Genomic DNA, 27,300 nt, shown 5'->3' with positions numbered 1-27,300 from the left:
GAAATAAATTTTCAATGATCCACCTGTCCTGGGCATTCTTCACTTTCTGCTCATTCATGGAGAATTTCTATCATTAACTTAAATTGGTGCTTTTCTTAAATAATTTGCATTAGTTCCTTTCTCTCCAAGGTAAGCCGTGTACATGATCCATCAGGTGCATAAAAGAAAATTGGTGTTTTTTTTTACACAGAACCTATTGTTGTGTAGATCCCTGTCCTTTCCCAGTTCTGCTAGAATATAGAAGAGCAGAAGGGAAAAAAGAATACCAAGGGATTGCAGAAAGTAATATAAAATGAAAGACATACAGAATTTCTAGGGCAGTAGATCTTTCACTAAAAGAAAAGAATGCTGATGCAATTGCACATTTTAAAAAGTATTTCAGTACATGCTTTTCTGTGCATTTGGCTTACCTAGGAGAAAAAAAAGAAATAATTAATAGGAGGAATGGAAACCTGCATCTGCTTTGAACTGAGCACACGCAACTGTCTTTACAATGCCACCTAAACAAATAAAAATAATGACAAAAAAATAATTCCATTGGGTGCTGTGCTGGTTCATGACAATGTTATTTGGAGCCTCAAAATCTGGGAGGAAATTTTTGAGAGCATCTTCACTGTTTTTAAAGATACTCAGAGAAGCAGTTTGGAAAAGAATGGATTTGGCTCTGTGCTCCTTAGTATAAATCTTGTATTTAGTCACGCATGTGCTTCCTGTTCCAAATCTTCTCTCTGAACACCTGTTACCATTGGCTGGATTTAACTTGTTTATCCTTTCTGAGAGATTTTGGTACAATGGGGAACTTTATCCTGAGTCACACATTTCATGAATAATCAAGGCAGGAGTAGTGTCAGTACCACATTGTCAAAATGTACCAATGATTCCTTAGTCCTGAGTGTCCCTTTTCCTAGACCAGAGTACTGGCATGGGGCCTCTGTAATAAAATTTTCCCTTGGCTTTCTCCGGTCCAAGTGAGCTTATGCTGCCAGAGCAGCTTCTTGAGCCTTCAGCGAGCAAAACCACAGGAGTTTGGTGTGTATGTGTTTAGATCATTGTAATTTAAAGGGGGAGGAGAAGGTGGCTGGTAAGGTGAGCTCATTCCTAGAAGCTGAGTACATGGAATTTATGAGGAGACTGCCAGCACCAAGGAATGAGGGAAAAATTGCCACTGTCTGTCTGCTATTTTTATCTCTATAGCTTTAATTCTCATAGGGTTCCTAAACTATACCTTGAGTTTTGCCTAGAAAAGTTGATAAGGAGATGGGACAGACTGCTTCCTTGTGAGATAAAAGTAGTAGCCTGAAATGGGATCACCTAGTGAGAGAGGCCTCTGATTCTGACAGCTTCTTTCAGATTCTTTCCCACTGAGCCACTTCATGTGTGTAGCTTCCATTTACCACTGGTCTGGTTACAGAGAGCCACCGGGAGTTTTCTGGAAAAGGTTATTGTGATGTTCATAAATATGAAGATTAATGCTGATTAGGGACATTTACAGATACTAACCCAGCTGCATAAAACGGCAAGCTACTTCAATGCAATTCACCCCTATAACTTCTCATCTGCCTGCTTCTCTCTCCCAGTCTCTCTCCATAATAATTCTGGCTGATAGAGTGTGCTGCATAACAAATGTCTCACTCTGCCTGCCTCACTCAGGGTGGGAGCTGCCAGATGAACCCCACCCAGATGACTTACCAGAGCATGGGATCCAGCAAGGGAGGGATGCTGGGCTGCTTCCAGTAGATTTGCTTTGCTAAATGTGGAGACATTGGATCAGGGGAGATTGCTTCCTGGAAGAAGTCCAAGGCATTGGTTGTTCATAGAGTCAGACTAGACTCAGGAGAGCTGGGTTAGCTGAGGGAAAAAGCCAGATAGGGGAACACTGGGGAGGCGTATCATAGGCTGGTCATAGAGTACATTCCATGGCAGAGCAGATATTTGTACCTGAGGCTCTATGCTTTCAGTTCAAATTTCTAGACTCTGTCCTCAGTGATTGAATTGCCAGTTCTGATCTGGTGATCTGGGGACATATCCGTACTGTTTTCGGCACAGACTTTATTTCTTACTCTAGTTTAATCTTTGAGCGCTCCTGCTCTGAACTAATAGTATGTGTTGTTCAATAGATTTAGGATGTTTCTGTATCAGCTTTTACTTTCAGTCCTCAAAGTGACTGACTGTTTTAAATCGAGGCAATGGAACAGTTTAAAAAACAATTCCTAACGTGAATTTAATGTCCTGCAAAATATCTCACAAATTTAATCAGTCAGCAGCAGTATAAAACAGCCCAATGTATCTTGAAAGAACTAAATTCTCATGTCAAATGCCTCACAGAATATGAAGTCTTCACCTACCTGCCAAAAAAGTTGACTGTGCAATATTGGTAGATATTATTTTAGAAACTCCTGGAGGTGCAATTTGAAGTGTGCCCTCGGTGGCAGATCTTCAAAGAGTAGGGAGGCTCATCTAGGAGATATTTCTAGGTTATTTGATATCAAAATTGGCACGGCAATAGGGTTACCAACTCCGGGCCAGGAAATTCCTGGACATTTGGGGGCAGAGCATGTGGAAGATTAAGTTTGGGGAGGGGAAGGATCTCAGCCACTTTTTAGTTTCTTAGATTTTAGCAAATGTTGCCTATGTGATTTCAGGCTTCCCTAAGTCCATATGCAGTGTGTGTGTGTATGAAAATCCAATGATTGAGTTGTAATTTTTTGTGGCAAAATAAGTTTGCAGACAAAAAGGCAAAGTCAAGCTCTGTATATGAAGCAGGGAACAGTAACTGATTGTGAATGAAGTGCATAGTACAAACACAGAGGCAGATTTAATACATGCCTTGTAAGGTTCCACAACATGTGTATGTGGCTCCACTCGAAAAGTCAATTATTCTGGCTGTGGCCCCAAACGCAAATGGGTCAAAGCAGGTGCATAAACAAAAGATGGTACAAATCGTGCACCCCACACCATATCTGTATTCTAGGACTGGTGGAAACTGCACAGCAGTCTGAAGCCCAAACACAGGTCACTGCATCAGTAAAGACCAAACTAGATATTATGTGGAAGGTCATTAATTAGTAATACTTGATTTTTTTGTTTAAATTCCCTCTTTACAATTCTTCTCTCTTTTTCAGTGTATTCAATGTATTACTACTAAACCAGCAAACAAATATCCCTGAGCCCTTTGGGATAGGGTGGGATAAAAATGTGACAGAATAAATAATTTAACAATAAAAACTGAAAGTGGAAGAACCTCATTGAAGATTTCCCAGGTGTAGCCTGAGAACAAGGCTTTAGACAGGTTAGAGGGTGGCCCAGTCTGAAAAAAGCCTTTATACAGACCTGGTCATTCCACCCACTGACTTGCTTGCAGATACTGTGTAAGTGTAGAATAGTCCTCTTGTTAATTTCTTTTTGCATTCTAACAAAGTACACTGGAACCAGGTGGTATCTTTTAGATCAATACTGGAAATTGGTTCAGCACAACCTGTGGTAAGTAGGGTTTCCAGCTCCAGGTTGGAAAAATTGTGGAGATGGAGGGAAGGGACTTCAGTGAGGTACAATGCCTTAAAGCCCACCTTCCGAAACATCATTTTTTTCCAGGGAAACTGATATTTGTTGTCTGGAGATCACTTGTAATAGCAGGAGACCTCCAGCTACCACCTGGAGATTGGCAACCCTATTGGTACATCTCCGTTCTCTCATGGAGTCTTTCTTAATATACTGGGTCTTTCTTTCTTGGGAGAGTCTGGTTGTCAGTCTAAAAAATTGGTGTGGTGTGGTGTTATCTGTAAAAACATTTGTTTTTAAATAAAAAGGGTCTTGTGTGCATGAATACTGGGCATAAAATAACATATTGTACTGAGTCATGAGCCACCACACCCACATTTTTTTTTAAAAAAGATTAACCATATAATAGAAGAATATTAGTGCATGCTGGTAACGAAATTACAGGGTGCCAAAAATGAACAAAGATCAGAGAGACTGGTAAGACAAGGAGTATATTTAGTGAGATGACACCCATATGATTCAGGCTGTGACTGGTCCTTCACCTCAAATTTTGAAGTACATCCCTCCTTACACTATACCACTTGAAACTAGTTTGGGGTGTGTGTGTCACATTTTTTAATGTTGTTTCATTATGGGAGGAAATGCTCACTGTATGTGGTACCTAACCTAATTCTTCCCCTGCTGTGCTAATGTTATATACTCATATCCCATGTCTCAGGCTGTTGCCTCCCAAAGTAGCTAACCAACTAACAACAATACAGACAGTCCCTGTGCGTAGGCTTGCCAATCTAAAACACAAGATGCACAAAGTTAACAGTAACAGAGGGAAAAGAAGTGGCGAGAGATCAATCTGACACTTAGAATTTGTATCTTATTGTGGTTTGCTTATATTTCCATGCTGGCTTTTTTGTATGATTGCTTAGGGTGGCATTATCAATCTATATTTAACTTGGTATGTTTACATCTTGCCTTTTTCCATGCTGATATTCATATTAGTAGACATAGGGATTTATGGATACTCCCATTCAGCCACAGACTCCAGTATGCTTCGGTTCAGCAAGATGGTTGCATTGTGTGTCATGAAGTTCTGAAAATATTTTTGTTTTTAGCTGCCCTTCTTGCTGATTGCTGTTGCTGACAATTTACCCACAAGATTCATTTTCCTACACAGAAGTGATTATCACACAGGAAATGTGCCCTCAGAGTGCAAAACAAGCTTCACTGTCTTGTAGTATTTGTAATCTGTACTGATGTTATCCAAAGAGCTACAGTTTCCTTGGTAGATGAAAGGTCCACCACAATGAAGGACAGTAGCACTGAATGTTGAATGGGTCTGAGTCAATAAAAAGTCTTCCAGTTAAGATTTCAAATGCAGCATATCATTGCCAGCCATGTCGATTTGGACACAGCTGGGATCCAAGAGATGAGTAGGTAGCAAATGAAATCCTCAAGTTTCCCACAATGAACTGCTGGCCAGGAAGTGCTGGCTTGAATAGGGTCATAATGGAGAGGCTGGGTGTGGACATTTCCCATAAACACAGACTGAGCAAGGATTGTGTCTGTCTGAAAGTTAAATCTTTAGGTTTAACAGGTTTGACATTTCAGAAGAAATACTTTGATGAAGCAAGTTTTTAGTATGCAGAACTAATACTGTCTCTTAAAGCAGAAGAAACAAAATAACTGCTGACCATGTGTGATTTAAATTAATGAGTTTTCTCTTCTGCTTTATTGTAATTCCTATTAATTTCTCTCGCAATGATTTCAAATCACCAGAAGAATGCAATCTTCTTTTGGGAAAACAAGATAAAGTTACTTCACTACCTTTCCTTGGTAGCCTTCTCAAGTAACTATCCCTTGCAGCTTTAAAATGCTATATTCAAATCTCTATTATCAGTTTTAATTTCTTTTACAAAGATGTTTGCTACTTGACTATAAACAGCAAGAACCTGTGTCATGACACAGCTAAACTGAATCTCTTCACTCAGCTTCCACCCGTGTTGCATGGTTAAAATCCTTTGCTCTACCTACTTGCTTGGTAGGTAGTGGATTTACCACTATTAGCTGAATTTGGAGACAAGCTAAGTTCGGCTATCAGAGCCCTAAAGCGCTGGAAATGCAGTGTTTCAATGCAGTTAATTAGAAATCTCTATATGATGGGAAAGAAAACAAAGAGGATAGGTTGTGCTGTGTGTACCTCTTCCAGCAGGGGACGCTCAATAATCCTGGGATTTGTTAAAATTGGTCATTACTTCATGAGCCAGATCAGAGTGCAGGGGCATTTCCCTCTTGGGGTTAGTCCGGGAGGCTGTGCGTAGAAGAATTTTGGCAGGCTTTCTTCACAAATTAAAGGGCTGGAAACCCACATTTAATTTCAGTTTAATAAGACAACATTTGTGTGTCAACGTAATTATTGAAACCATGTCTGCAGGGCTCTGCAGGCTGAGCCCCATCTCTCCTGGAGCTGCGAATCCATTCCAGAGATGGTTTTCATCATTGCTTTGTATTTGATGTCCAGTAACTGCTTTTATTGAATCTAAATAAAACGCATGCCTGGGAGCCGGGGCATCAGCAAGGACCATTAACTTTCTTGCCTGCCTTTGTAATGGAAACACAAAATACTGTACTGCTGTGTTGATAATGCCTTCCTGCACTTTATATACCAGTTCTCAGGGCTGCTTTTTAAATTATAGTGCATGTATATTTTGGGAAAGTGTCCATGGGGGAGGGAGTATTCTGAATTTGGTGGCTACTTCTCTCATGCACAGCACTGAAGAGCCTTGAAGCCTGTTGTCCAGACAATCAAATGAACATGTTCTCCCCCCCAACTTCATTTTAGTCTTTGTCTGATAGCCCCATACATCTGCATTTAAAAGCAGTAAAGTGATCCCTAAATGTAGTGCACATTGGATTTGGAGTGGGTGTGAGAGAACCAAACTTCTGCTTGCCTCTTTTAAAAAGAAATTAATAGTAGATTTGCAAATCAGTGCTAGATGGGGAAAATATAAACAAAAAAGATCCAGATGTTTCACAGCGTTGTTGTAGATAACAGGGCATGAGCAATGATATACCTCTTTTATAAAAGCTAGAAGAACATTCCTGTCCAACTGGGGGATTGTTCAGCATTTAAAGAGCTGCAGTAATAAAAAGGGAGGGGAATTGTATCATTTACACCATTGATCCCAGCAGGCAATGTCCCAAAATACTTACACAGTAATATACTATACTACAATGCCAGTTGCAGCCAAAAGTATAGTGGAATCTACAATTTCCTTCACTTTTATGAGGCCTCTATGTCTTAACCTGGTGCCATAGTGCCCCACAGTTATGATTTCCAATTTAGCAAATCTGTGGATGTTCTGGTTTTCCCTCCACTCTTGAGTCTAGCCCTCAAACCCTTTCTTTCTGCTCTGTCCTTGCAGCTCGCTCGAGATGACATGTTATGACAGTGACGAAGCCAACCCTCGCAGTGTGTCCAGCTTGTCAAACCGCTCCTCCCCTCTCTCCTGGCGCTACGGTCAGTCCAGCCCTCGTCTGCAGGCTGGAGATGCCCCTTCAGTTGGTGGGGGCTGCCGTTCAGAAGGCACCCCCAGCTGGTACATGCACGGGGAGCGAGCTCATTATTCCCACACCATGCCTATGCGCAGCCCCAGCAAGCTCAGCCACATTTCACGCCTGGAGCTTGTTGAGTCTCTTGATGCTGATGACGTCGATCTCAAGTCTGGGTACATGAGTGACAGTGACTTAATGAGCAAGACTATGACTGAGGATGATGACATCACCACAGGGTGAGTACTGCAAATAGGTGTTAAACACGCCATTCAGAATCAACTGTAGACCTAGTGGGGGACCCACAGCAATCAGATTTCAGCCATGTTAGCCTAGCCCACCTTATCAAATGCCTTAGCAAAAAGACTGTCTGGGGCGTTGTGGGGTTTCTGGGCTGTATGGTTGTGTTCCAGTAGAATTTTCTCCTGACGTTTTGCCTGCATTCATGGCTGGCATCTTCAGAGAATGATGCTTTGCTAGTTTTCAGCACTCCAGATGTTTGTGCATTTAGCTTGTGCTCTTACTTTGGATGCACACGGCATGATTTCCAGAATGGCACATTGTCATATTCATCTTGCTCTTAACATTAAAAAACCAAAATCACACCATCAGTAGCACATTTAAACAGATGTCTTGCATAGATGAAAACTTCTTGAGGAATGTGAGGAAGATGTGGAATGAATGTACCACTTCTGCACAGTAAATGGCCACTCCTGGTTTGAGGAAAGCTATTTTCTATCAAAATATTGTTCTCGACTTGGGGAAAGGGAATTCTGTTTGGCAGAGAAGGGTATCTGGTTTAAATTGTATACTAATAGGCTGTAGCCAAAATTTTAAACCTTCCCTTGCTGTGTTCATTATGTAAGAGAAAATAGAGAGGCAGGCTTCCTGGCTATTGCTATCACAGAAAGCAAAGGATGTTTGGAAATGAATAGATAGCTAGAAATGTGTTTAGATGTTCTGTATATAGCAGCATCCAATGAAGATTACAATGGTGTCCATGCCTTGTTTCTGCATTTGTTGTCTCCATTTGAAATCCGTTTTACTGGTACATCAGCAACAAAAAGCCTCTTACGTAGGATGTTCTGGAGAACAGGAAATTATATAGGCCTTGGTCACCCCTTGAGAAAAAATCTTCATGAAGAAGTCTTGTTTGTTTGTTTATTTATTTCTTGGTGATTAAATTGATTTGTGTAGCCATTTCTTCATTATCATCCTTATACTCTGAACCTAAACTTGTAAGAACTGAGACTAGCTTTTGTGCAACAATTTTTTTATACTTCGGTTCCCTATCAGTTACATATTGGGCTGAACTAACACAAGTTTATTTTGGAGCAGTATTGTGGCTTTTTCAAACATGTGCTTTTTGGTAAATAATTTAGAATAGCTGCCCAGTTTTCCTGAACAATTGATGCATTGTCTCAAAACATGTCTGATCAAGTAGAAGCTCCCTTAAAAAATGAAAAAAATTCTGATGGCATGAAATTAGCCCAGAGCAACCCTGTAGACTTGCTAAATCACAAGTTGTATTTTGCCTTTACCATAAAAACTATGGCCATTTACACACTTGTGGTCTTCTTTGCATTGAGCGTATATTTCCTTTTGGTTTGATTCTTAGTTGCGCGCATGTTTCAGTTTCCCCCTCTTTGGCAGTTACCTCACCCTCAGATCAGAGAAACCCCATGTGAAACCTCTTTATGTGCATATCCCCCCCCCGCCCCTCACAGGGGAAACAAAGGAGATCAGCATGTGCTTAGCTTTCTTCAAGTTTTCCCACTTCTCCCTTCCAACACCCACACCTTCCAACACCCACACCACAGCAATTCCTCTCACTGTTCTGGTCACCATTTCAGAAGGCTCAGAAAGGCTTTCTTTTTAATTTTTATGCTGAAGAGGTCCAGGGATAGACCTAGTGTTGTGGTGGCAAACCTATAGCACTCCAGATGTTCATGGACTACCATTCCCATCAGCCCCTGCCAGCATGGCCCATTGACCATGCTGGCAGGGGCTGATGGGAATGGTAGTCCATGAACATTTGGAGTGCCATTGGTTCGCCAGCACTGATCTAGTGAAATTGACAAGAAATTGACATTGTCTAGCAAACTAATAGACCAAAGATAGCAGAGGATAAAAGGCAGCAAGCAACCTGCTTGGACAAAGGAACTGGTGGAGAAGCCTTAGTATAATGAAAGAAGTTGACTGGGGTCCATTAGGAGTAGGGCAGAACTAAATAGTTATCAGATCAACCCAGAATGTCTCTGAGAAAATAGTTTTTGTTGGAAAGACTGTAGTTACTGCTCTGGGGTGGGGTGTGACTTTCTTAGTTACTTCTATCCTGAATGCCTAATGTTTCAGCTGCAGTTTGAATTCATCCCTTCATTGATAGCTCTGGATTTGCAAGTGACCAGGAGGGGTCATTTGGATCTCCTGTCTTTTGCAAATGAGTTCACATCTTATTAGAGTAAGCCTTAATTGATGGGTTTTTATTCATTATGGGAAAAAAAGAGCTTTTGACCTGATTTGTTTGCTCAACTCTTGCCTCTGAAGAGACATGGAAACTCACAGTGTGAGATATTATGTCATGCATTTTCCATTTATCATCGAAAGGATTTTAAAAATCCCAGAGCTCCATCAAGGGAAAGGGTGTAGACTTTAGCCTAAAAATACTGACGTCTCATGGAAAGCCACGATGGAGAGCCCTTGTTCATTCCACAGTTCTGGAGTGGGGATGGGCCGGTACGGGTTGCGTGGACCGGCGTTTGAGGTCCCAGAATGTTGGGCATTTAACATGACTGCAGCTATTGAAGGCTAAAATAATCCCTTATGGCAGTGCACCGGGGTGCTGTCTGGTTTCAGGGCTAGTTTATTTCATGGCGTAGTTCTAGCAACATTCTTCTCCTGGCGTTTCAGATCCTCTTGAAGATGTGCTAAAGCCTGAGTACAGGCAAAGCGTCAGGAAAGAATACTGCTAGAACACGGCCATACCTTTCGAGTCCGCTCAGGCTGTACCCCAATAGAGCTTATTGCTAGATCTAAGAGGAGCTGGAGGATACCAGGAGGGGGAAGTAGAGGAATCTACATTAGGGAAAATGCAAAGCTGTTTCCTGCCAAATAATTGATAGCTTAGGGTTGCTTTAAAAAAAAAACTGGTCCTGCTCTTGTACTTTCAACAACAAACAGATTTACTGAAATCAAACAGGTAAAACTTTTCCCACTCATACTAGGAGAAACTTTGTCTTTTTAATTTATACATCAGGGGGCTGCTGAATATATTTTAGCAGGGGAACAGTATGTGCATGCGTGCGTGCGTGTGTGGAAATAATGTTGCATGATGTGTTGATGTCATGCATCCTCCTACACTCTGGAAACTCTAAGGTGATACCATAGGTTTTCCAGAGCAACAGCTAGCATGCTGATGTCATGTCTGCCTCCTGTTCCTGCCCAAAGATCCTAGGGGTTCCAGGTAGTGGTCTAGCATCCCTGCACATGCCTGTTATTTGCCAACTCAACATTTAGTGTCATGCAAAGGAAAGATTGTGGGCATTGTTGTGTTCAAGGAAACATGGTGAAGTGACAGCTCTAACTGCAATCACAACTTTGTGACGACACATTCACATACAAGTCATCCTCTGATATTGATATAATTGATTCACATTTATTCACTAACCCAACTCTTTGAGGGATCTAAATAGCACATAAGGTACCATTGGAAGGCTACATTTGCTTTGGATTTCAGTCTTTTATTATCATATTTCTCATCAAAGCCAGCTCTCCCCACATTGTTTGTTTTGGGATGGCCTTGTTACCGCGCTGCTCAGGGTAACACTTTCCTTACTCTGGAGTATCCTGCTCTCGGCAGCGCCCAGGAACCCAAGTAAGACCCGACACGGCTCGGATAAATAAAAGTGATTTATTGAGATGCTGACCTAAGTGTCAGCACCTCCGCTCCACACAACAACTCCCCTGCCTAGCAGCCTTACAACCCCCCATAGTACACTTTCTCACCAGCCGAGGAGCCGGAGGGCTCAAAGACAGCTCCACGCAAAATTCATTAACAGAATTCAAAATAACCAATCATTCGATTTGCAGCATGCAGGGAGGAACCAATCAGTGTCCAGTAGGCATCCCTTCTTGAGTTTCGCGCCAGAGCTAGGGGCTTATAGGCTGATGGCGTGTCCACTGGTCAGGAAGCAAAGGTTTTCCCCAGGTGTCGAGGTCAGGAAGCAGAGGGTGATGGCGAGAGCTTCCTTATCTGCCTGCTGGCCAGGATTAGGGCAGAGGCGGAGTGCTTCGACTGAGGGTCTCCTTTTGTCAGCTGTGTATCAGGAACCCTACATTGCGTGAATAGGATGGAGGCCCAGGTGGAGCAGGAGATGGCTCTCTGCCGCAGGCCAAGGAGGAGTTCCATACAGTCACAAATACAAAAGAAACTTACAAATCCTATCTTCCTAGCTAATACTGTAGTTGATTTCTACCTAGCTTCGCTTACAGTAAGACAAATTTGGCTTAACTGAATTCCGAGACACAGTCCAGAAGTGGAGGAATTTCACTTCGACTGCCCGCTTATCATTTCCCCTTTCTGGGCTTTCATGCCATGGCACCATCAGCATGGATGCCCAGACAATAGTCTAACCTGGGAATGTCGGGGAGGGGCCCTGGATGCACTGGAGTATCAGAGATCACCGAGGAGGCATAATAGGCTCTCACATGCAGACAGCGGGGCATGCTGGGGCCTTCTGTGGGACACGTAGCATATATTCAAGATATACAATTAAATGCAACACGGAAACAGGGAAACTACACACATAAAATGGGCGATCAAAGAAACACAGGGGTATTCCAGGCACTTTCCAGAATGTCAACAATGGGGGCCGGTTTCAATTTAGTAGGCGGGGGCATTTAAGATTCTTCCCAGCAACTGGAAGGACCCAGAGAGCTGAGTTATGGCAGGCAACAAAGTCCAGGTTGATTGGGGATTCAGTGGAACGGGAGACAGAGATGCCGGGCACCAGGAGAGGATCTTGATACGAGGATCAGCAGTGGAAATGAGTGTCCATTTCAGAACACAGCCAGGTCTAATGCAGAAGACAGTTTGTGGCCAAGGGTCAGCACTGAGTTTGTGCTTGGTAGAATCCTCGGCACCCCGCGAAGGCACAGACTCGGGGGCTACTGGACGGCTGAAAGCAGAATGATGGATGTAGGTCCAGATGTCAGTGGAGGCAGCTCCCCCCTTTGTTACTTCCGGAGACTGGGCGGCTGTCCTCAGACAGGATTGGGGGGGGTCATGGCGTCACGCTTCACAGCTTGGCAGTGGAGTATATCAATGGCATCTTTCACCAGGCTTCTCATCACCACGAGCAAACAGCACTGATCCTCAGCCGCAACCCTTTTGAAACGTCTCAATGCAAAACAGGAGACCACAGTAGCGGGGCTTCACACATACCAGAGAGTTCGCACAGGTCTCGATTTTCCCCATATCTTCAAGGCAGTCTTCCGGGTCAACTACTGTCAGAACTCTAGATCAGATTCCAGTAAACTGGGCTGCCAAAAATTTACAATTTGCAAGGAATGTAAAGCGCCTGGGTACCTCCTACGTAACTTGTCGAATGATCTCTGCGTGGGGAAACACTAGACATTCGATAATTCAACTTTAAGCAGAAACATACAATTTGCACTCTGGCAAGGGTAAAACCTTAGCCGAACCCGAAGGGGAGAAGGAGGCATCCAATCAAAGGCAAGAAGTTAAAGGCAAAGGGCAAGCCAGCGTATAGTGAGCCAGCTGGTAGTACATAGCGTGAGTAGGCTCCGCGGTAAGTCTGGACCCCTTACTACCAACCCTGGGCTGGCAAAGGACAGAATCAAAACCCAGAGGAGCACCTAAGCACAGAGGATGCGATTTGATTTAACAGAAGGGGACATTAGGGAGTCGCCAGCAGGAGACCCATGCCACCAATAAGTAGAGGCCGCGTAACAGATCACACTGTTCAACCCATGGCGCACTCCACCCTCCGTTCCACAAGCAATGCTTTCACTGCAGGGGAGGTCCGGTTTGGCTCAGGGTCTGTAAGACCTGGCCAAATATAATAGCCAAAATAAGACAGGGAAAACCTGAGCACCCGGGTACGACAAAGTAGATCTAGTGCCATGGTGAGCCTCTCCAAATGTCGCCAAACAAAACATACTGCCCAAGCATAAGAAGTAACGCTGTGAAGTGGGCTCCTGTCCCCTTTGTTCCCAGTGGCTTACACTGAAGCGGGACCTCTGGGTCCCATTATGCGGTTTTCAGTGGCAGCTGTGCCAATATTCCTAGCGCATGTGGATACGCGAGCTCTGTTTAGATTTGTTGAGTCTAACTGCGTCTAACAAGGGAGGCTCTACCTTAGGGCTGGGAGCTGAGGTGCCGGGGTTTGACGAGTTCGAGCACGTGTCAGCCTTGAAGTCGCTTCCCAGCAGGGGACTCACAGCCACTAGTCCCTTGTCTAACGAATTAGCTGGAGCCCCAAAACTGAAATTCTGCTTATGCTCTGAGGCTGCAGCGTCTCTGAAAACGCCTAAAAAAGAAAAACTGACTGGTTGGATCTGAGATATTGCATCCATTTTAAATGTGGTCTGGATTCTCTCACCCCCCCTCTGGAGGTAAATATCTCAGGAGATAGCACTTAAAGGGCCCAGGAGCAATTCAAACCGCTGAAAGCATAAGAATCCCAAAAGCGGGGGCGCCAAAGAAGCAAGGAGGCAAGGGGCACAGGGAGTGCAAAAGGGGCAGGGAGCTGGACACTCCACAGGCACACGCCAGGCCAGGGAGAGCCCGACCCAAACCAAGGTGGGCGAAAAGCTGAACGCCACAGCCGTGTCGGGCAGCAGAAACAGGGCTCGAAGTGTGCCTCCAGAATGAGGCAGTGGGGGTACAGTTACCAGAGGCCCCGGTCCCCCCCCACAAACTTAGAAAATTTATCACATGGCTGTCCCTGTTGCATCTGACAGTGGGACTTCCGGGGAACCTGGGACAGAGCAGGGAGGCCTTGGTGACCTCAAAGCGTGGAGTCAGAGAGAGTGGACCAACAGTAGCAGGGGAGACAGAGGCCACCCCAAGACAGTGGGAGGGGCGGAGAAGTCAAAACAGGCTGGGAGAATTCCACACCGCGTCAGAGGCCACCGGTCCTGCGTGGCAAGCATACAGTGGGTGGAAACTATAAGCCTGCCAGCGCATTTTACTGGGCCGAGGGTGTAAGAAAGGGAGGAACCTGACATCATTCCCAAACTCAAAGGGCTACCGGTTGCAGGGCGAGGTCATAAAGCCTCCAACACACCGCTTTAGCTCAGGGGAGCTTGATCCGTGCAGCTGGGTGGGCACTTGGAGTCATGCAGGCCTTGGCGGGGGGGCACATGGGGAGTAGGGAGCTGGGTCTGCAGTCCGGAGGACTGGTCTGTGAACAGGGGGGCAGCCAGAGCAGAGCCGAACGAGGAGTCAGAATTCCCTCAATCCAGGGGCTCCAAAATCAACGAGCAGCCAGAGTGGAGAAAACGGTGCGAAAGGGAAGTTCAATTCCGAGAGCAAGTGGCGCCCGTAAAAGGAGTGAGACGGGCAATCCTCCATGTTGAGGAAGGAATGCTGGAAGCCTTGCGCCACCGGGCCGACAGGGAATGAGGTTGGGTGAGGCGGGGGGGGAACAAGCTGCATCGCGCCACTTGGACGCAGCGATGGGTAACCTCCTCCTCACGTCAAGCGTGGGAGCGGGGCGTTAGGAGGTCAGAACAGAATAGGAGGCCCCACGTATCAGCCAGCATGGGGTGAGAGCCCCCACCAATACAGGAATCACCCCAGATTGGAGGAGATGGAGGCAGGCGCACCAGAGCTACAGGGCAATCCCCCCCCTCCAGCAAGTGGGCAGCTTGAGGCTTCCGGCCACCGACTCTGGCTTACAGGCACCGGAGTCCCATAGCCAGGTCTACTAGGGCCAGACGGCCATCCGGAGAGCAGAGGGGAAGCAGGTGCAGGAGTGGGAAGCTCTGCACATGCTCTGAGGGCGGACCAGAGGAGAGCGCTGGGCAGCCCGTGGAAGAAGCATCAGCCACGGGAGGGAGTTCCAGCCGAGCGGTGAGGGCACCTCGGGATGCACGAGAGGCGGCTAAAGCCTCGGGGAGCTCTCCCGAGCCAGGGTGGGCTGGAGGACCCCAGCAACCCACCGCTTGAGCGCTTAGGAGCCAGGACGGGGAGGCCCGGAAGCAGAGCTGGTGGGCATCAGCCAGCTGACTGGAGTGCGCTTCCGCTGCCAAGCGGCAAGACTCCCAGCTATCCACCCGTTGCTGGGCTTTTAGTAGGGGAGCATTCCAAAGCGTGTGGGAATGCCTCTCAACCCGGCAAGGAGGAGAACTGGGCGGTTTGTTCAAGCCCAAAGATCCCAGGAGCCTGCCTGCCACTCCGGCTCCTCCTCAGGGTCTGGGTGCTTGCCCAATCCAAAAGCAGGGGGGGGCTTAAGCCTGAAGAGGGGGACCGGGCTATCCCAGCGGGGGTTTGGGGAGTACTGCAGCTGGGATTCAAAGTGCAGGGGAGATTGAGGTCGGAGAACCAGGGCAGAAGCCTGCTGGCAGCTGTTTCCTGCAGCTGGGGCTTGGCGATCCTCCGATGCCAACCTAGTAGCTATCGAATTTCTGGCGCCTAATGAGTAGCTACTTTCTAGTGGCAATATGCTGCACATTGGTCCCTGTCTACTAAAAGGCATTGCAGCGGGGCTGGTGGTGGATCATGCGGAGTCCCTGGTAGCAGGTGCTCCTGCCAAATCCCGCCATTCCCACCCACTGCGGCTCTCTCAGTGCTCCCCAGCCTCCCTGCAGAGATTTCTGAATCTGATCTACAGGGCTGGTGTCATGTCGGAGCATTATGGGGCAGTCTTGGAGTGCAGTCCCATGTCTTGGCTCCAACCTCAGGGTCCCGAATTTAGTGCTCACAGCTGCCTGCAAGGCCTCCCACTTACTAGTGGGCGGTGCAAAGCGGTTCTCTTTTGTCTCCCTACGTGATCCTCGCCAACCTCCTCCCTCCTCTCAAAGTAACACATTATTGGTAGTCTTAAGGAGATCTGCTGGATCCTTAAGGAACATTGTCAAGGATCCTGTTCAACTTCTTCACAGTGATATCTGGGGTTGCTTCCCTCCAATAAAACACACTATTAACCAGGGGCAATGTAGCCGGATCTGTGGGAACTACCGTGTCCATTTCATGTACTCAGAGCGGATCGTTCACGCAAAAGTGGCGGAGTGACTCATCATCCTTGTTCTGAACTAGCTGGTGGAGCCCGACGGATGCCTTAGTGACGTAAAACCATTTTGGAGCCGCCAAGAATTATAAAGCGCCGATAATTCCCCAGCTTATCTCGGTCTGCCTCCAAGTTAACATTCCACCCTGGTTCTACATCGGGAAACACCTGGGCCAGCATTGAGGGTTTGCACACCTTCCTGGTGATCATCTAATGTACTGGGTGGCTTCTATCTTAGCTGCTTGCATAACTAGGGCCCTTTCCTCCCCAGTCAGAAGAAGTCTCAGCAATTGCTGGATAATATCCAGCATAAGTGGGCAAGTGAGTAGCGAAGATAGACTCCACCAGCTGAATTCATAGCCAAGATCCAGTTGTGTATATGGAAGGACCTCTCTCTTTCCAATTATAGCCAAATCTGAGACGAAAGTAAAAGGGACGATGAGCATTACAGGGGCTTGAGGGTTAGCCATTTGAGGCCATCCCATTTGAGTCGCGGATGGGATACATGCCCAGGCACTACCTGGGCATTGGGCTCAATTCACGACCCTGAAGAAGGCGGTTAGGAGAGTACCGTGAGGCGGGTAGTGGCCATGTTATTCTCGGCGAGCTTGTAGAGCAGGGTGGGCCGGAGAGCCGGGGTCTCTACTGATTCCATCGAGGGGAAACACTCAACTGTGGGGACAATGCTTGCAACTTTGGGGAACTCCTAAGGGCAGACTGTATGTTCTTTACCTGTGAGACCACATCCTCTAGCATCTGCATTAAGTGTGCTTTCTCTGGGGTCAAAGGAGGAGAGGCAGACGGCACTACCCGGGAACCTCCGTTGCTGACTATGCTGGGGGAGGAGGCGGGCGGCTGACCAGAAACTAATGAATCCCCGTTACACTTCATAGCCAGCCTGAAAGGGCTGAGAGGCCATGCTAGCGAGGACAGGGAAATCCAGCAAATTGTGTCTGGGGAGGGCAGGAGAATATCCAAAGGGGTGGCTCCTGAAACTATGTAGGGCTCTCCGTGGACTCCTGGTTCCACCACTAGGATGCAATCTTATCCTCCTGAATGCAGGAACTCTAATTTTTTTAGGATTTCTATATATTTCCATAAAAGTTCTATCCCAATGTTTTGGCCTGCTTCTTCAATCGGCGGTACTCCTCAAAGCCTGATAAAGCATTCTGGAGGATGGGCCAACTAAAGGGAACCTGTTGCCACCCAAGAACCAGCCGACAAATTATAATTGACCCATTCTCCCCTGCACCAAGACTCAAACTTCTCCTCGGCCACGGGGGAAACTGCGTCGAGCCTGTCCCAATTATATACAAGCACACAAGCCAGTGGGGTAGATTCAGAAGAAGTAGACTAGGAACCTCCCATTCTTAGATCCACAGACTCCCATTTCTGCCTTACAAAGCTTCCAGGCACAACTCTCTACTCATTCAAAGCACTTTCGCTCTGACTTGGGCTTCGGGCGTTCCGGTCCTTCCTGGACAAAAACCCATTTCCTGGATTCCTGAACTAAGCGACACATTGGGTTTTAAAACCTACTGGCCTGGAGTTCTTTCTTGTCCCTTTTGGACCAACCCCTTAATGCACTGAGGCCCCTCCCGCTCTTCCTTCTCTTTATGGCTGGTACCTAAATCCCCCCTCCCCTTTCTCTCTCTCTGCTGCTGGGATCTCTCCCGCCCCTTCACACTTTCGCCGAAGATCTGTCTCACCTGTCCTGCAGAGGGGCGTCCACAACCTCCAGAAACAGCTGGAGGCCCCCTCGATCTCCAAACAGCTGGCCGTTCTTGAACTGCACTCCGCCTGTCCGAGATTGGTTCCTCGAGAGCTATATACCTGTTCCTCCCGTCGGTTCAGGGAATCCAGCCACAGAGCCCCTTCAACTGTTACAAGGCTTGCTCCAGGAAAGTAACACTTTCCTTACTCTGGAGTATCCTGCTGCTCGGCAGCTTCCCAGGGAACTCCAAGTATTAAGACCTTTTGACATTTCCGGATAAATAAAAGTGATTTATTGAGATGTGCTGACCTAAAGTGTAATAGCACCTCCGCATCCACCTAACAACTCCCCTGCCTAGCAGCCTTACAACCCTTAAATTTTTCTCACAAGTTGGGAGCCGGAGAATCAAAGACAGCCCACCACCCTTCATTAACAGAATTCAAAAACAACCAATCATTCATTTGCAACATGCAGGAACCAATCAGTGCCCAGTAAGAGCATCCCCTTCTTGAGTTTCAAGGGCCAGAGTAAAATGAAGGCGATGATAGTGTCCACTGGGCGGGAAAAATACAAAGGTTTTCCCCCAGGTGTCCGGGTCAGGAAGCAGAGGGTGATGAGAACTTCATATCTGCCTGCTGGCCAGCGGGATTAGGCAGGCTGAGGAGTCAACCCGACTGAGGTCTCCCTTTGTCCGCTAGCGTATCCAGCGAGAACCTTTACGTGAATGGGATGGGCCCAGGTGGAGCGGAGATGGCTCTCTGCCTTGGGCCAAGGAGGTTCCATACAGTCACAAATACAAAGAAACTTACAAATCCTATCTTCCTAGCTAATACAGTTGATTTCTACCTAGCTAACACAGAGAAGTAAGACAAATTTAACCTTTAATTCGAACACAGTCCAGAAGTGGAGGAATTTCACTTCCGGCTCCGCTATCAGCCTCATTATCTTTCTCCAGTTTTAGGATAACCCAACCCCTCACTCTTGTCTTTCTTCTTATCTCTCACCTCCTATGCTTGGCTGAATGCCAGAATTCCACATATTGGAGGTTTCCTGATTCAGTGCATTAGAAAATAAATATCTTTGGTGCTTAATTCATCCCAATATAGCAGAGGGTGTTTGGTCTGTTCCAAGACAGATTGTGGAAAGCAAGAGCCAAGCTGCTCGAGGGCTCGCATGACAAACCGCAAGCCTTGGCAGGTGACAAAGGATTCAGACTAACATATTGGTGTCAACCTTTACTCTCTGTTGGTGTTTCTCTTGTTTTGTTCCTCTCTCCCAAGTGGCTTGAGCGGAAACCCTGCTACTATCATACTTGAGCCAGTGTTCTATGTGGGTAGACAAGTCTCAAGAAAGGCATCCAGTGAGAAATTTATCACTGTATCTCACCCAGCATTTCCAGCTTAGGTGGGGCCTTTTCTTCTTAAGCTATATTTTGATTAATGTTCATATACCACCTGATCTATAATATTGAGACATAAAAAGGAGGCTATTACATTCTGAGGCTCTATGTTCTGCATCAAAAGAAAGCCATTCATAGGCATCATGAGGTGGGGCAGGAGCCCCAGGCACCACTCCCACAGGTCAGGTGGGGGATGCATTCAGCCATCCACACCCTCCCCCCAGGAGTGTGAAGTTGGAAGAGAATTGCTGTGCCTGCTACCACCTCCTCCTGTGTTCCCTGCCAGAATTCCCCTCAGCACCCACTTCCAACTCTGCCACAGTCCTTCCTCACTGGGGCGACAGAGTCAGGGTGGGAGAATCCTCAAGACCCCACCCCTGCATGACCTCCACAGTCCTTATGGAGGCTGGTCAGGGATGGCAGAGTTCAGGCTTATAATCTTCCCCTTCCCAGCATGGCCTCTGCAGCCCTTCCTCAGTGAGGAAGAGCTGTGAAGGATGCACTGGGGCAGCAGAGGATTGCTCAGCTCAGGACCACTCTCCCCCCCCACACACACACAGCCATGCCACCCCAGCGTAGCTTTCACAGCCCTTCTTCATTGAGTAAGGGGTGCAGAGACTACACTGAGGTGGCAGAGTCTGGGCAGGCCTTTCTCTCTTCCCCTCTTCTTCCCCCCTCTCTTTCTCCCTCTCTTTCCCTTCCCCTTCTTCCTTTTCTCTTTTTCTCCTTCTCTCATTCTTTCTCTCCCTCCCTTCTTTCCAGTTAACATAATTATGTTTACAGGTGGAAGACCTGCAAAGACCTGTGGAAAACATCTCATTTCCCCTTTACCCACTATTTCCTCTTCCCTTCTCTGGCAACTCCCATAGACACTCCTCTTTTCCTGCTTCCTTTTCTCCTTCCCACCCACCAGTCAACCTGCATTTATCTGTGCCCCCATCTTAATTTTTTTCAACTTTCCACCCTCTAGCAGTCTCTCCCCGGATCCCTTCAGGGATCGGGCGGTATAGAAATTGAAGAAATAAATAAAAATAAAACTCTGGCAAAGTTGTGCTTTGCCAGCAAAACCAGGCCCAGTTGCTCTGTGGAGGACCTCCAATAATTTTTGGGCAGTTCCTCATTTTCCCCATATACTCTCCTTACACCAATTTCACTTTCCCTCCTCCTGGCAGCCCCCACATCTTCCCCTTCCCTTGATTCCATTCTCTCCTTCCCACCTATCAACCTAACTGTCGAGTTAGTGGGGCTTAGAGTGTGTGACTGACTCAAAGTCACTGAGTGAGCTTTCACAGCAGAATGGGGATTCCAGCTAGGACTCCTAGATCCTAGTCTGAAACTCTAACCACTACACCACACTGACTTCCACAAGGTAGCTCCTATTGCAAGAAGCTAGGCCTGGGTGCATCATGCAAGTAGGATAGAAGCAAGTCACACAGTCATCCATACTAGGCCTGGATCTAGTGAGTCCTACCTCAAATGCCAAAAGAGCCTACCCTACCTTTGCCCCTACCCTACCTCACACTAATAGAAACCAAGACTTGAATATCAGTGATGCTGTTATGGTTGCCTAGCAACTTCTGCTCAGGACATCTGATTCTTAAAGTTACACGTATTCCTTTTATCATTTTGAGAGGTTTTAACCCCCTCCCATGATATTCTACCCCACCCCACCCCCCGCAGCCAAGTGCACCAGAAGCAGCTTGCACCATTGTTTTCTCCTTCATTTGTCCTCATGACAAAAATCTAGTGAGATAGGTTAGGCTGAGAGAGAGTGACTGGGCCAAGGTCACTCAGTGAACTTCTGCTGAAGAATGAGGTTTTACACCTACATCTTCCAGATCCTACTCTGACCAGTATACAACTCTGGCTACCAGTGAGGATAATTGCATACTTATTTGCAGAGGAACATTGGAGACAGCCAGTCTCGCAGGCCATTTTTGCAAATCTCAGTAGAGTCCAGTGACAATGCCACACTGTGTTGTAGACTTTATTGTCAGTTGCAGTAAAATATATTACAGGATTGTGTTTCTTTTTTCTGGATTTTGTGTAGTCCAGTATAGTGGTTTATAGTTGTTGTTTTTAAATTGTAGGCTTATCTCAACCATTAGTGGTCTCCATAAGAGTTGAAACGAAGGGGACATTTCACCAGATACTCCCCGCCCCCCATGAGTAATAAGAGAAGCTAAATACACAAAGGCAGCTGCAGAAATGCACTCAGGGACAGGAGCTGGCTGTGTTGGACTTAATGACTTGGGCACAAAGTACCCTAGTTAGAGTGATGCCACATGAAATGACTGCCTGATGCCATTCCAAATCCCCAGCAGCTTTACTCTTAAAATAATTGCAGGGCATTCATCCACAGACCTCTTCTGAGCAGAATGTTCACAATGAGAAGATACAGGTAGAAAAGCCAGTATCCCACAGGAACTGAAGCCAGCCAAAGAGGCTGCTGGGATCCCCACTGAGGCATCAACTTTCTGGAAGGAGGAGAGTTTTTGTTGGCGAGAAGAAATTCTGCGCATATGTGAGAATTGTGGGTGGCAATTCTTTTACTTTTATTCTATTGTTCAAATCCAATGCATAAGTGTTTTTAAAGAGCTTAGCCACACACTTCACAGAATGAAGGAACAAAGAATGTGGAAAATATCATACTGTTGAGTGCTGCTTTTAATTCATCCCAACTCAGAGAAATGATCTGGTGCCAAACAAGCACAAGTGTCTCATTAAAGAACCCTTTAAAATGACTTTGTTTTGATATTAAAATATGTCTGTGGGTAGCTTCTATGTAAGAACAGGCTTTGGTCTGGAATACAAATGTTTTTTGTTTGTTTGTTTGTTTTGATCCCCCTCCCAAATTAATCCCACATCTTTGCCCTCCTCCCCTTGAATCACTGTTGAAAATCTCTTATTTGAACCATGAGGAAAGGCAGAGTATAAATATTTTAATATGTACACTTAAGGTGGTGTTTTAGAAGCATGGGTTGACTACCCTGGTTCTTATCAAATACTTGGGTATATAAACAGAGTTACAATTTTAATTTTTTTAAAAAATGTGTATCATGAATATGAAATATGGCAAAAATAAATAGGATTCACTGTTGTCTTTAGTTTAAAATTAATAGTGCATGTTGTTCCCATGTTGCAGTAGTCTGCCTGGTCTGATCTCAGCATTTAATCTTTTCATTTTTATTAGTCTTTGAGAGTCTCACTCATGTGCCAAAGTTGCTCTTTCATACCCACTTGGGATTGTCCCCGTCATGACACATGGTGATCCAGAAGAAGCAGGAAGACTTTTTTGGATTGATAAAGAGGCTTTAGTCGACCTTTAAAGTTTGTGTCCATTTGAAGTAAATCTTATATCATGGACAGTTTCTATTAGACCTGCTCCAGATGCCATGATTTTAGTGCCTGCACTCTTGATAGTGCTAATTGACCCACTTGTTGTGGCAAGGGCACAATGCTTCTTGGGCCAGCTGTGATTTCTTGGCAGGTGTCAGAATAAGAGGGCAGCTGCAGGAGGCACTGTAGTGAGTGGCAGATTTAATGGGCCTGCCCTGTAGTTAGTAGCTGAGGCCAACACATTTTTCAGGACAATTTACAGGCAACAATTTCCTGTGAGTTTGTAATTTAATGAACTGCAAGGCGGAGGGGCCACCAGGGACTTCTAAAAACATTTTGCACTTGCTGCAGAGTGGGCAGGTGAGTTATTTGCAAGCTGCAGCCTTTTTTCATTGCAGAATGTGGAGTAGAAGCCTTGTGAATGGATTTTCATCACAGAACATAAAGGAGTGTCTGCAGTGTTCTTCCAGCTGGCGTTGAAGAGAATTGGTCGCAGTCCTCAATATGTGCCTTTTGGGTAAAGGGATTTAATTGGAACCAGCGGCATATCTTGGGTAGGGAAAGCCAGGGCATTTGCCCTGGGCACCTCATGACTGGGGACACCCTGGCTGCCCTCTGTCCAGTATGGCTTTCATGCTGCTGCTGGCAGCTAGTAAGGCCCTCTGTCCCAGGAGGAGTCTGGTGGCAGGGTTGGCTGGACTCCTCCCCCTGTGCTTCTGCCCTCCCTTCCTTCATAGCACTGGACCTAGTCAGCAGAAGCAGCATGACAACAGTGGCATTCATGCTGGAAAAGAGAGTATGTTTTGCTCAGGAGTGAGGAATTGGAGCATGCTCCCTGCCTCCTTCTTCCCCCATCCATGCTTCCCCTTTCCCACTGGGACACCGGCAGGCCTGGTCAGCAGTGTTCTGCTGCCGAGCCCTGGCTACCTAAGTGGCTACATGCCTGATGGAGAGGACAAGGGTGCAGGCAGTCCAATGACCCACCATATGGTGACAGCCTCCAGTGCCTCTTCCAACTGGCTGGCTGGCCCTGCAGCCTCTAAGCCCCCTCAGCACTAGTAAACTTCCTCAGTAGGGCAAATAACAGCATTTCAGCATCCCTCTAACCACCCAGAAGAGATCTGCAGTTCTACAGTCTCTGAAAGTGGTGGCAGAGTCTGTTGATGCAGCATTCTGAGCAGGCACTTGTAGGTGTTTCAAGTGATGCCCACCTTTCAATTGTTTCTCCTGGTACCTTTTGTGCAGGTTTAAATCTTTGCCCAAGAATGAACTGAAGACCTTCTGGTTTTGATTGTCCTGTAGGGTTGTGGAGCTGTTCATTCTATGGAGTGATGATGTACAGAAGTGAATTAAGTCTGTGCATTTCAATTTAAGATCTGATCTGTTGATGTTTTTCAAGGGGAGAGGGAATGAACTGCTTTAGTTGAAATGACTCATGACTCTAAATGTTCTTTCCTGGATGGAGGAGGAACTGATCCAGCTCTGCCGTGCAGCTGTTGTTTGCTAGTGTCCTGCAGAACACAGAGAGTTGTTTCTTCTCACAAAGTTACAAAAATGAAAAAGAACTCAATCAACATTGATTGCCAAACAGAATCAGTCAAGGAAAAATGAAGGGAAGTGAGGTAATTCAGGGAATATCTCTGATTCTCTCAGCTGCCAAATGTTTTAGGATCATCACACTTCAGACCCAACCCACTGGTCATGTATATTTTACATGCCATGCATTCCCAGAGCACAGTTGGAACTGACCCCAGAGATTCAATATTTCTGGAAATTTTGACGCCATGAGCAAAAGGTGCTTTCCCTCTGGTTAAATTTGGGAAACATGGAAATATATGCCATAGTTACTTCCATATCAATTTTTATCACTTTCTAAGTTGCTTTAACAAAAGTGCATCATTAGATATTAGAATATAAATTCTTACTAAGCATGTTTATGGAATTTGATTGTTTAAATATCTTAGCTTTCTACACACAAAATTAGAGCCCTGTTTTAATTCCTTTTAGAAACAACCAAGAAAAAATGGTGTGGTCACAGACAGGCTGAAACAAATTCAATAATTACCTGACAGTTCATCTGCCTTGGGATGTGGCTGAGTCATTAACATTCCTCCAGACCATACAAAAAGCTAATCACATTTCCTCCATCTGTGGTGGTTGTAAGAAAATGAGCTGTTCTGCCCATTCTCTCAATTTCTACCCCAAAATATAGTATTGTTAAGGGCAGGAATTTCATCCCTACTTTTTGAATGCCTTATGGAATATGGGAAAAACCCTGACTTTGCCTCTTAAAATGTTCACACAGACATGCAGTTCTTTCACCATGGAGAACTGATAGACTCTCCAGCATGCAGTAATATCAACAGCCCTATCATCAGAATGCTGGTGCAGAAGAATCAGAAAATATTCTCCAGAGTATTTTAAAGTATTCATCAGCTCCCTCATAGACCAATTAATTTTGTGTCACTCTCAACAGCCATTAATTTTACTTCTTTGCCATTGTTGTTACTACTTTTCTCCCAGCCATTGTAGAAATTACATTTTTTTTCTGCTGTTAGAACTGAGTCATACTTTCACACGTGTTAAATAATACACTCTCATGATTGGTGATGTCAGGGGCCTGCTCAGAATGCTGCATCAGCAGACCCTGCCACCACTTTCAGAGACTGTAGAACTGTAGATCCCTTCTGGGTGGTCAGAGGGCTGCTGGGCTCTCGCTTACAGTTATGCAGCTCTCTGCAGTCATTTGGCTAAGCACAGCCATCCCAAATTGGACTGTACACTAGTTCTTCTGTGCCTCTCAGTGACTTTTGACATCACCAATCATGATATCACCAGTGTGCTTTGCAACTGGATTTTACTTTATGAAACAGCAAAATCCACTTGCAAACAATTGCTAAACTACATTGAAAGTGGATTAAAATGTGTAATTCAGCATGTGTAAAAGCAAGAATTAAAGCATTCTACTTACGCAAGTGTGACTCTGTTGTTTAGGACTGTGTTGTTAACCAAAGAGATGCATCATCGCAGTACCATTCTCTAACTTATCAACTTCACCGCCATGGAATTTTAGAGGTGAGGAGGGCACAGAGGCATAGCAAGGGGGAAAGCGCCCAGTGCACTGGTGCGTCCTCCGCCCACTGTGGAATGTCCACGTCATGTCCCCAGAATGCCCCTCGGCCACACCTTCCCCACAGGGCCAAGCACTCTCGGTGCTGCTACGCCTGCACTTCCCATCCCCTTGAAGCTATGCCTCTGGGAGGGTGGCAACCAAAGATAGAACTTTTTCAATAGTGGCACATCATCTGTGGAATATCCTTCTCCTTGAGGCTTGTATGGTGTTTACATTGTTTTATTTTAGGTGCCAAGCTCAAATATTTTTGTTGAATTGGTTTAAATTTTCCTTATGGATTCGACTCAGAGGGTTTCTATTGAGGAGCAGTTTTCTTCACTGTGAGACTCCTCACTGACCTGTGGGTTTTATAAGGCCCAGTGTTAGCCTGCATGCTATTTAATCTCTGTATAAAGCTTTAGGAGAAATTATGGTTTTGGTGCTGAATGTCATCAATATAACGATGATACCCACCTCTATATTTCTGTGTCTAGGCTATTCAATACTGCTGTAGAGTTCTGAGCCAATGTTTGGCTGCTGTAGTTAAATGGCTGAAGGTAAACAAGCTGTAACACAGACTTGATGCTTCCTTCTACATTTGATGTGGGTCAACTGACCCTTGCTGGCTCAGTTTGAGTGTAGAGGTTGTTCTGGATTCAGTCTTATTGCCGGAGTATAGGGCTGCCAAGCCCTTGGTGTGGGATTCCCTTTGCCTACTACTGCTAAAATGGTGGGGTAGTGGGGAGAAAAAATTAAAAAGAAAATTAAACCTCATCTACTTACAGGAAGTTCTTACCATAAAGTTACTGGTGTTTTCAAGAGTTACCGGGAAGTATGAACTGACTATACCAACGTAGTTAGGCTGAAATGAGTGGATGAAGTTTTCTCATCTATAGCCCTTTTAAAAAATTGGTTAAATTGCTTACAACCAAGACCAAAATCAGGTGGAATGAATTATATGTGTATTTCATATACCAGGCAAGTGGATAATTGCAGTTGAAGGATTAAAAAGATACAACCAAATCTGTGAATATGTGTTAGGTCTTGGAAACTTAACCCAATAAACAAACTCTGAAATTATATTCAGCAGCGTTTATTGATGAGGTGGTCAAGCATAACACTTGGCAAAGCCAGTTCTAATGAAACTGGCATCTCAGGTCCCATATACCCCCCCAAGAATCCCCCCTCCCAAATTCCCAGAGAAAGCATCTGGGGCCAAGACTGCAAGTGTGCCCAGCCCCGAGGTCAGCAACAGATAGCAGAGGAGCCACCTGGTCTCCTACCCACAACAAGATAATGGTCGTAAACAGTGGTGGGATTCAGCAGGTTTGCACCACTTTGGCAGAACCGGTTGTTAAAATGGTGCTTGTAAACAACCAGTTGTTAAATTATTTGAATCCTATCACTGGAACTGGTTGTTAAATTATTTGAATCCCAC

The 27,300-nt window shown here is 45.7% G+C and overlaps 1 protein-coding gene across 5 annotated transcripts in view; it reads left to right on the top strand.

Moving 5' to 3' along the window:
- The window catches only part of NAV1 (neuron navigator 1), a 328,528-nt gene that overhangs the window by 190,268 nt on the left and 110,960 nt on the right, over positions 1-27,300 (top strand). For all 5 annotated transcript variants that reach the window (XM_048496163.1, XM_048496160.1, XM_048496164.1 and 2 more), the window contains one exon: positions 6,918-7,283. In XM_048496163.1, the coding sequence (XP_048352120.1) occupies positions 6,918-7,283 (366 nt within the window). The remainder of the gene's footprint in view (positions 1-6,917; positions 7,284-27,300) is intronic.

This window comes from Sphaerodactylus townsendi, linkage group LG05 (genome assembly GCF_021028975.2).
Source record: "Sphaerodactylus townsendi isolate TG3544 linkage group LG05, MPM_Stown_v2.3, whole genome shotgun sequence".
Lineage (NCBI taxonomy): Eukaryota > Metazoa > Chordata > Lepidosauria > Squamata > Sphaerodactylidae > Sphaerodactylus > Sphaerodactylus townsendi.
This window is presented reverse-complemented; position numbering and strand designations above follow the sequence as displayed.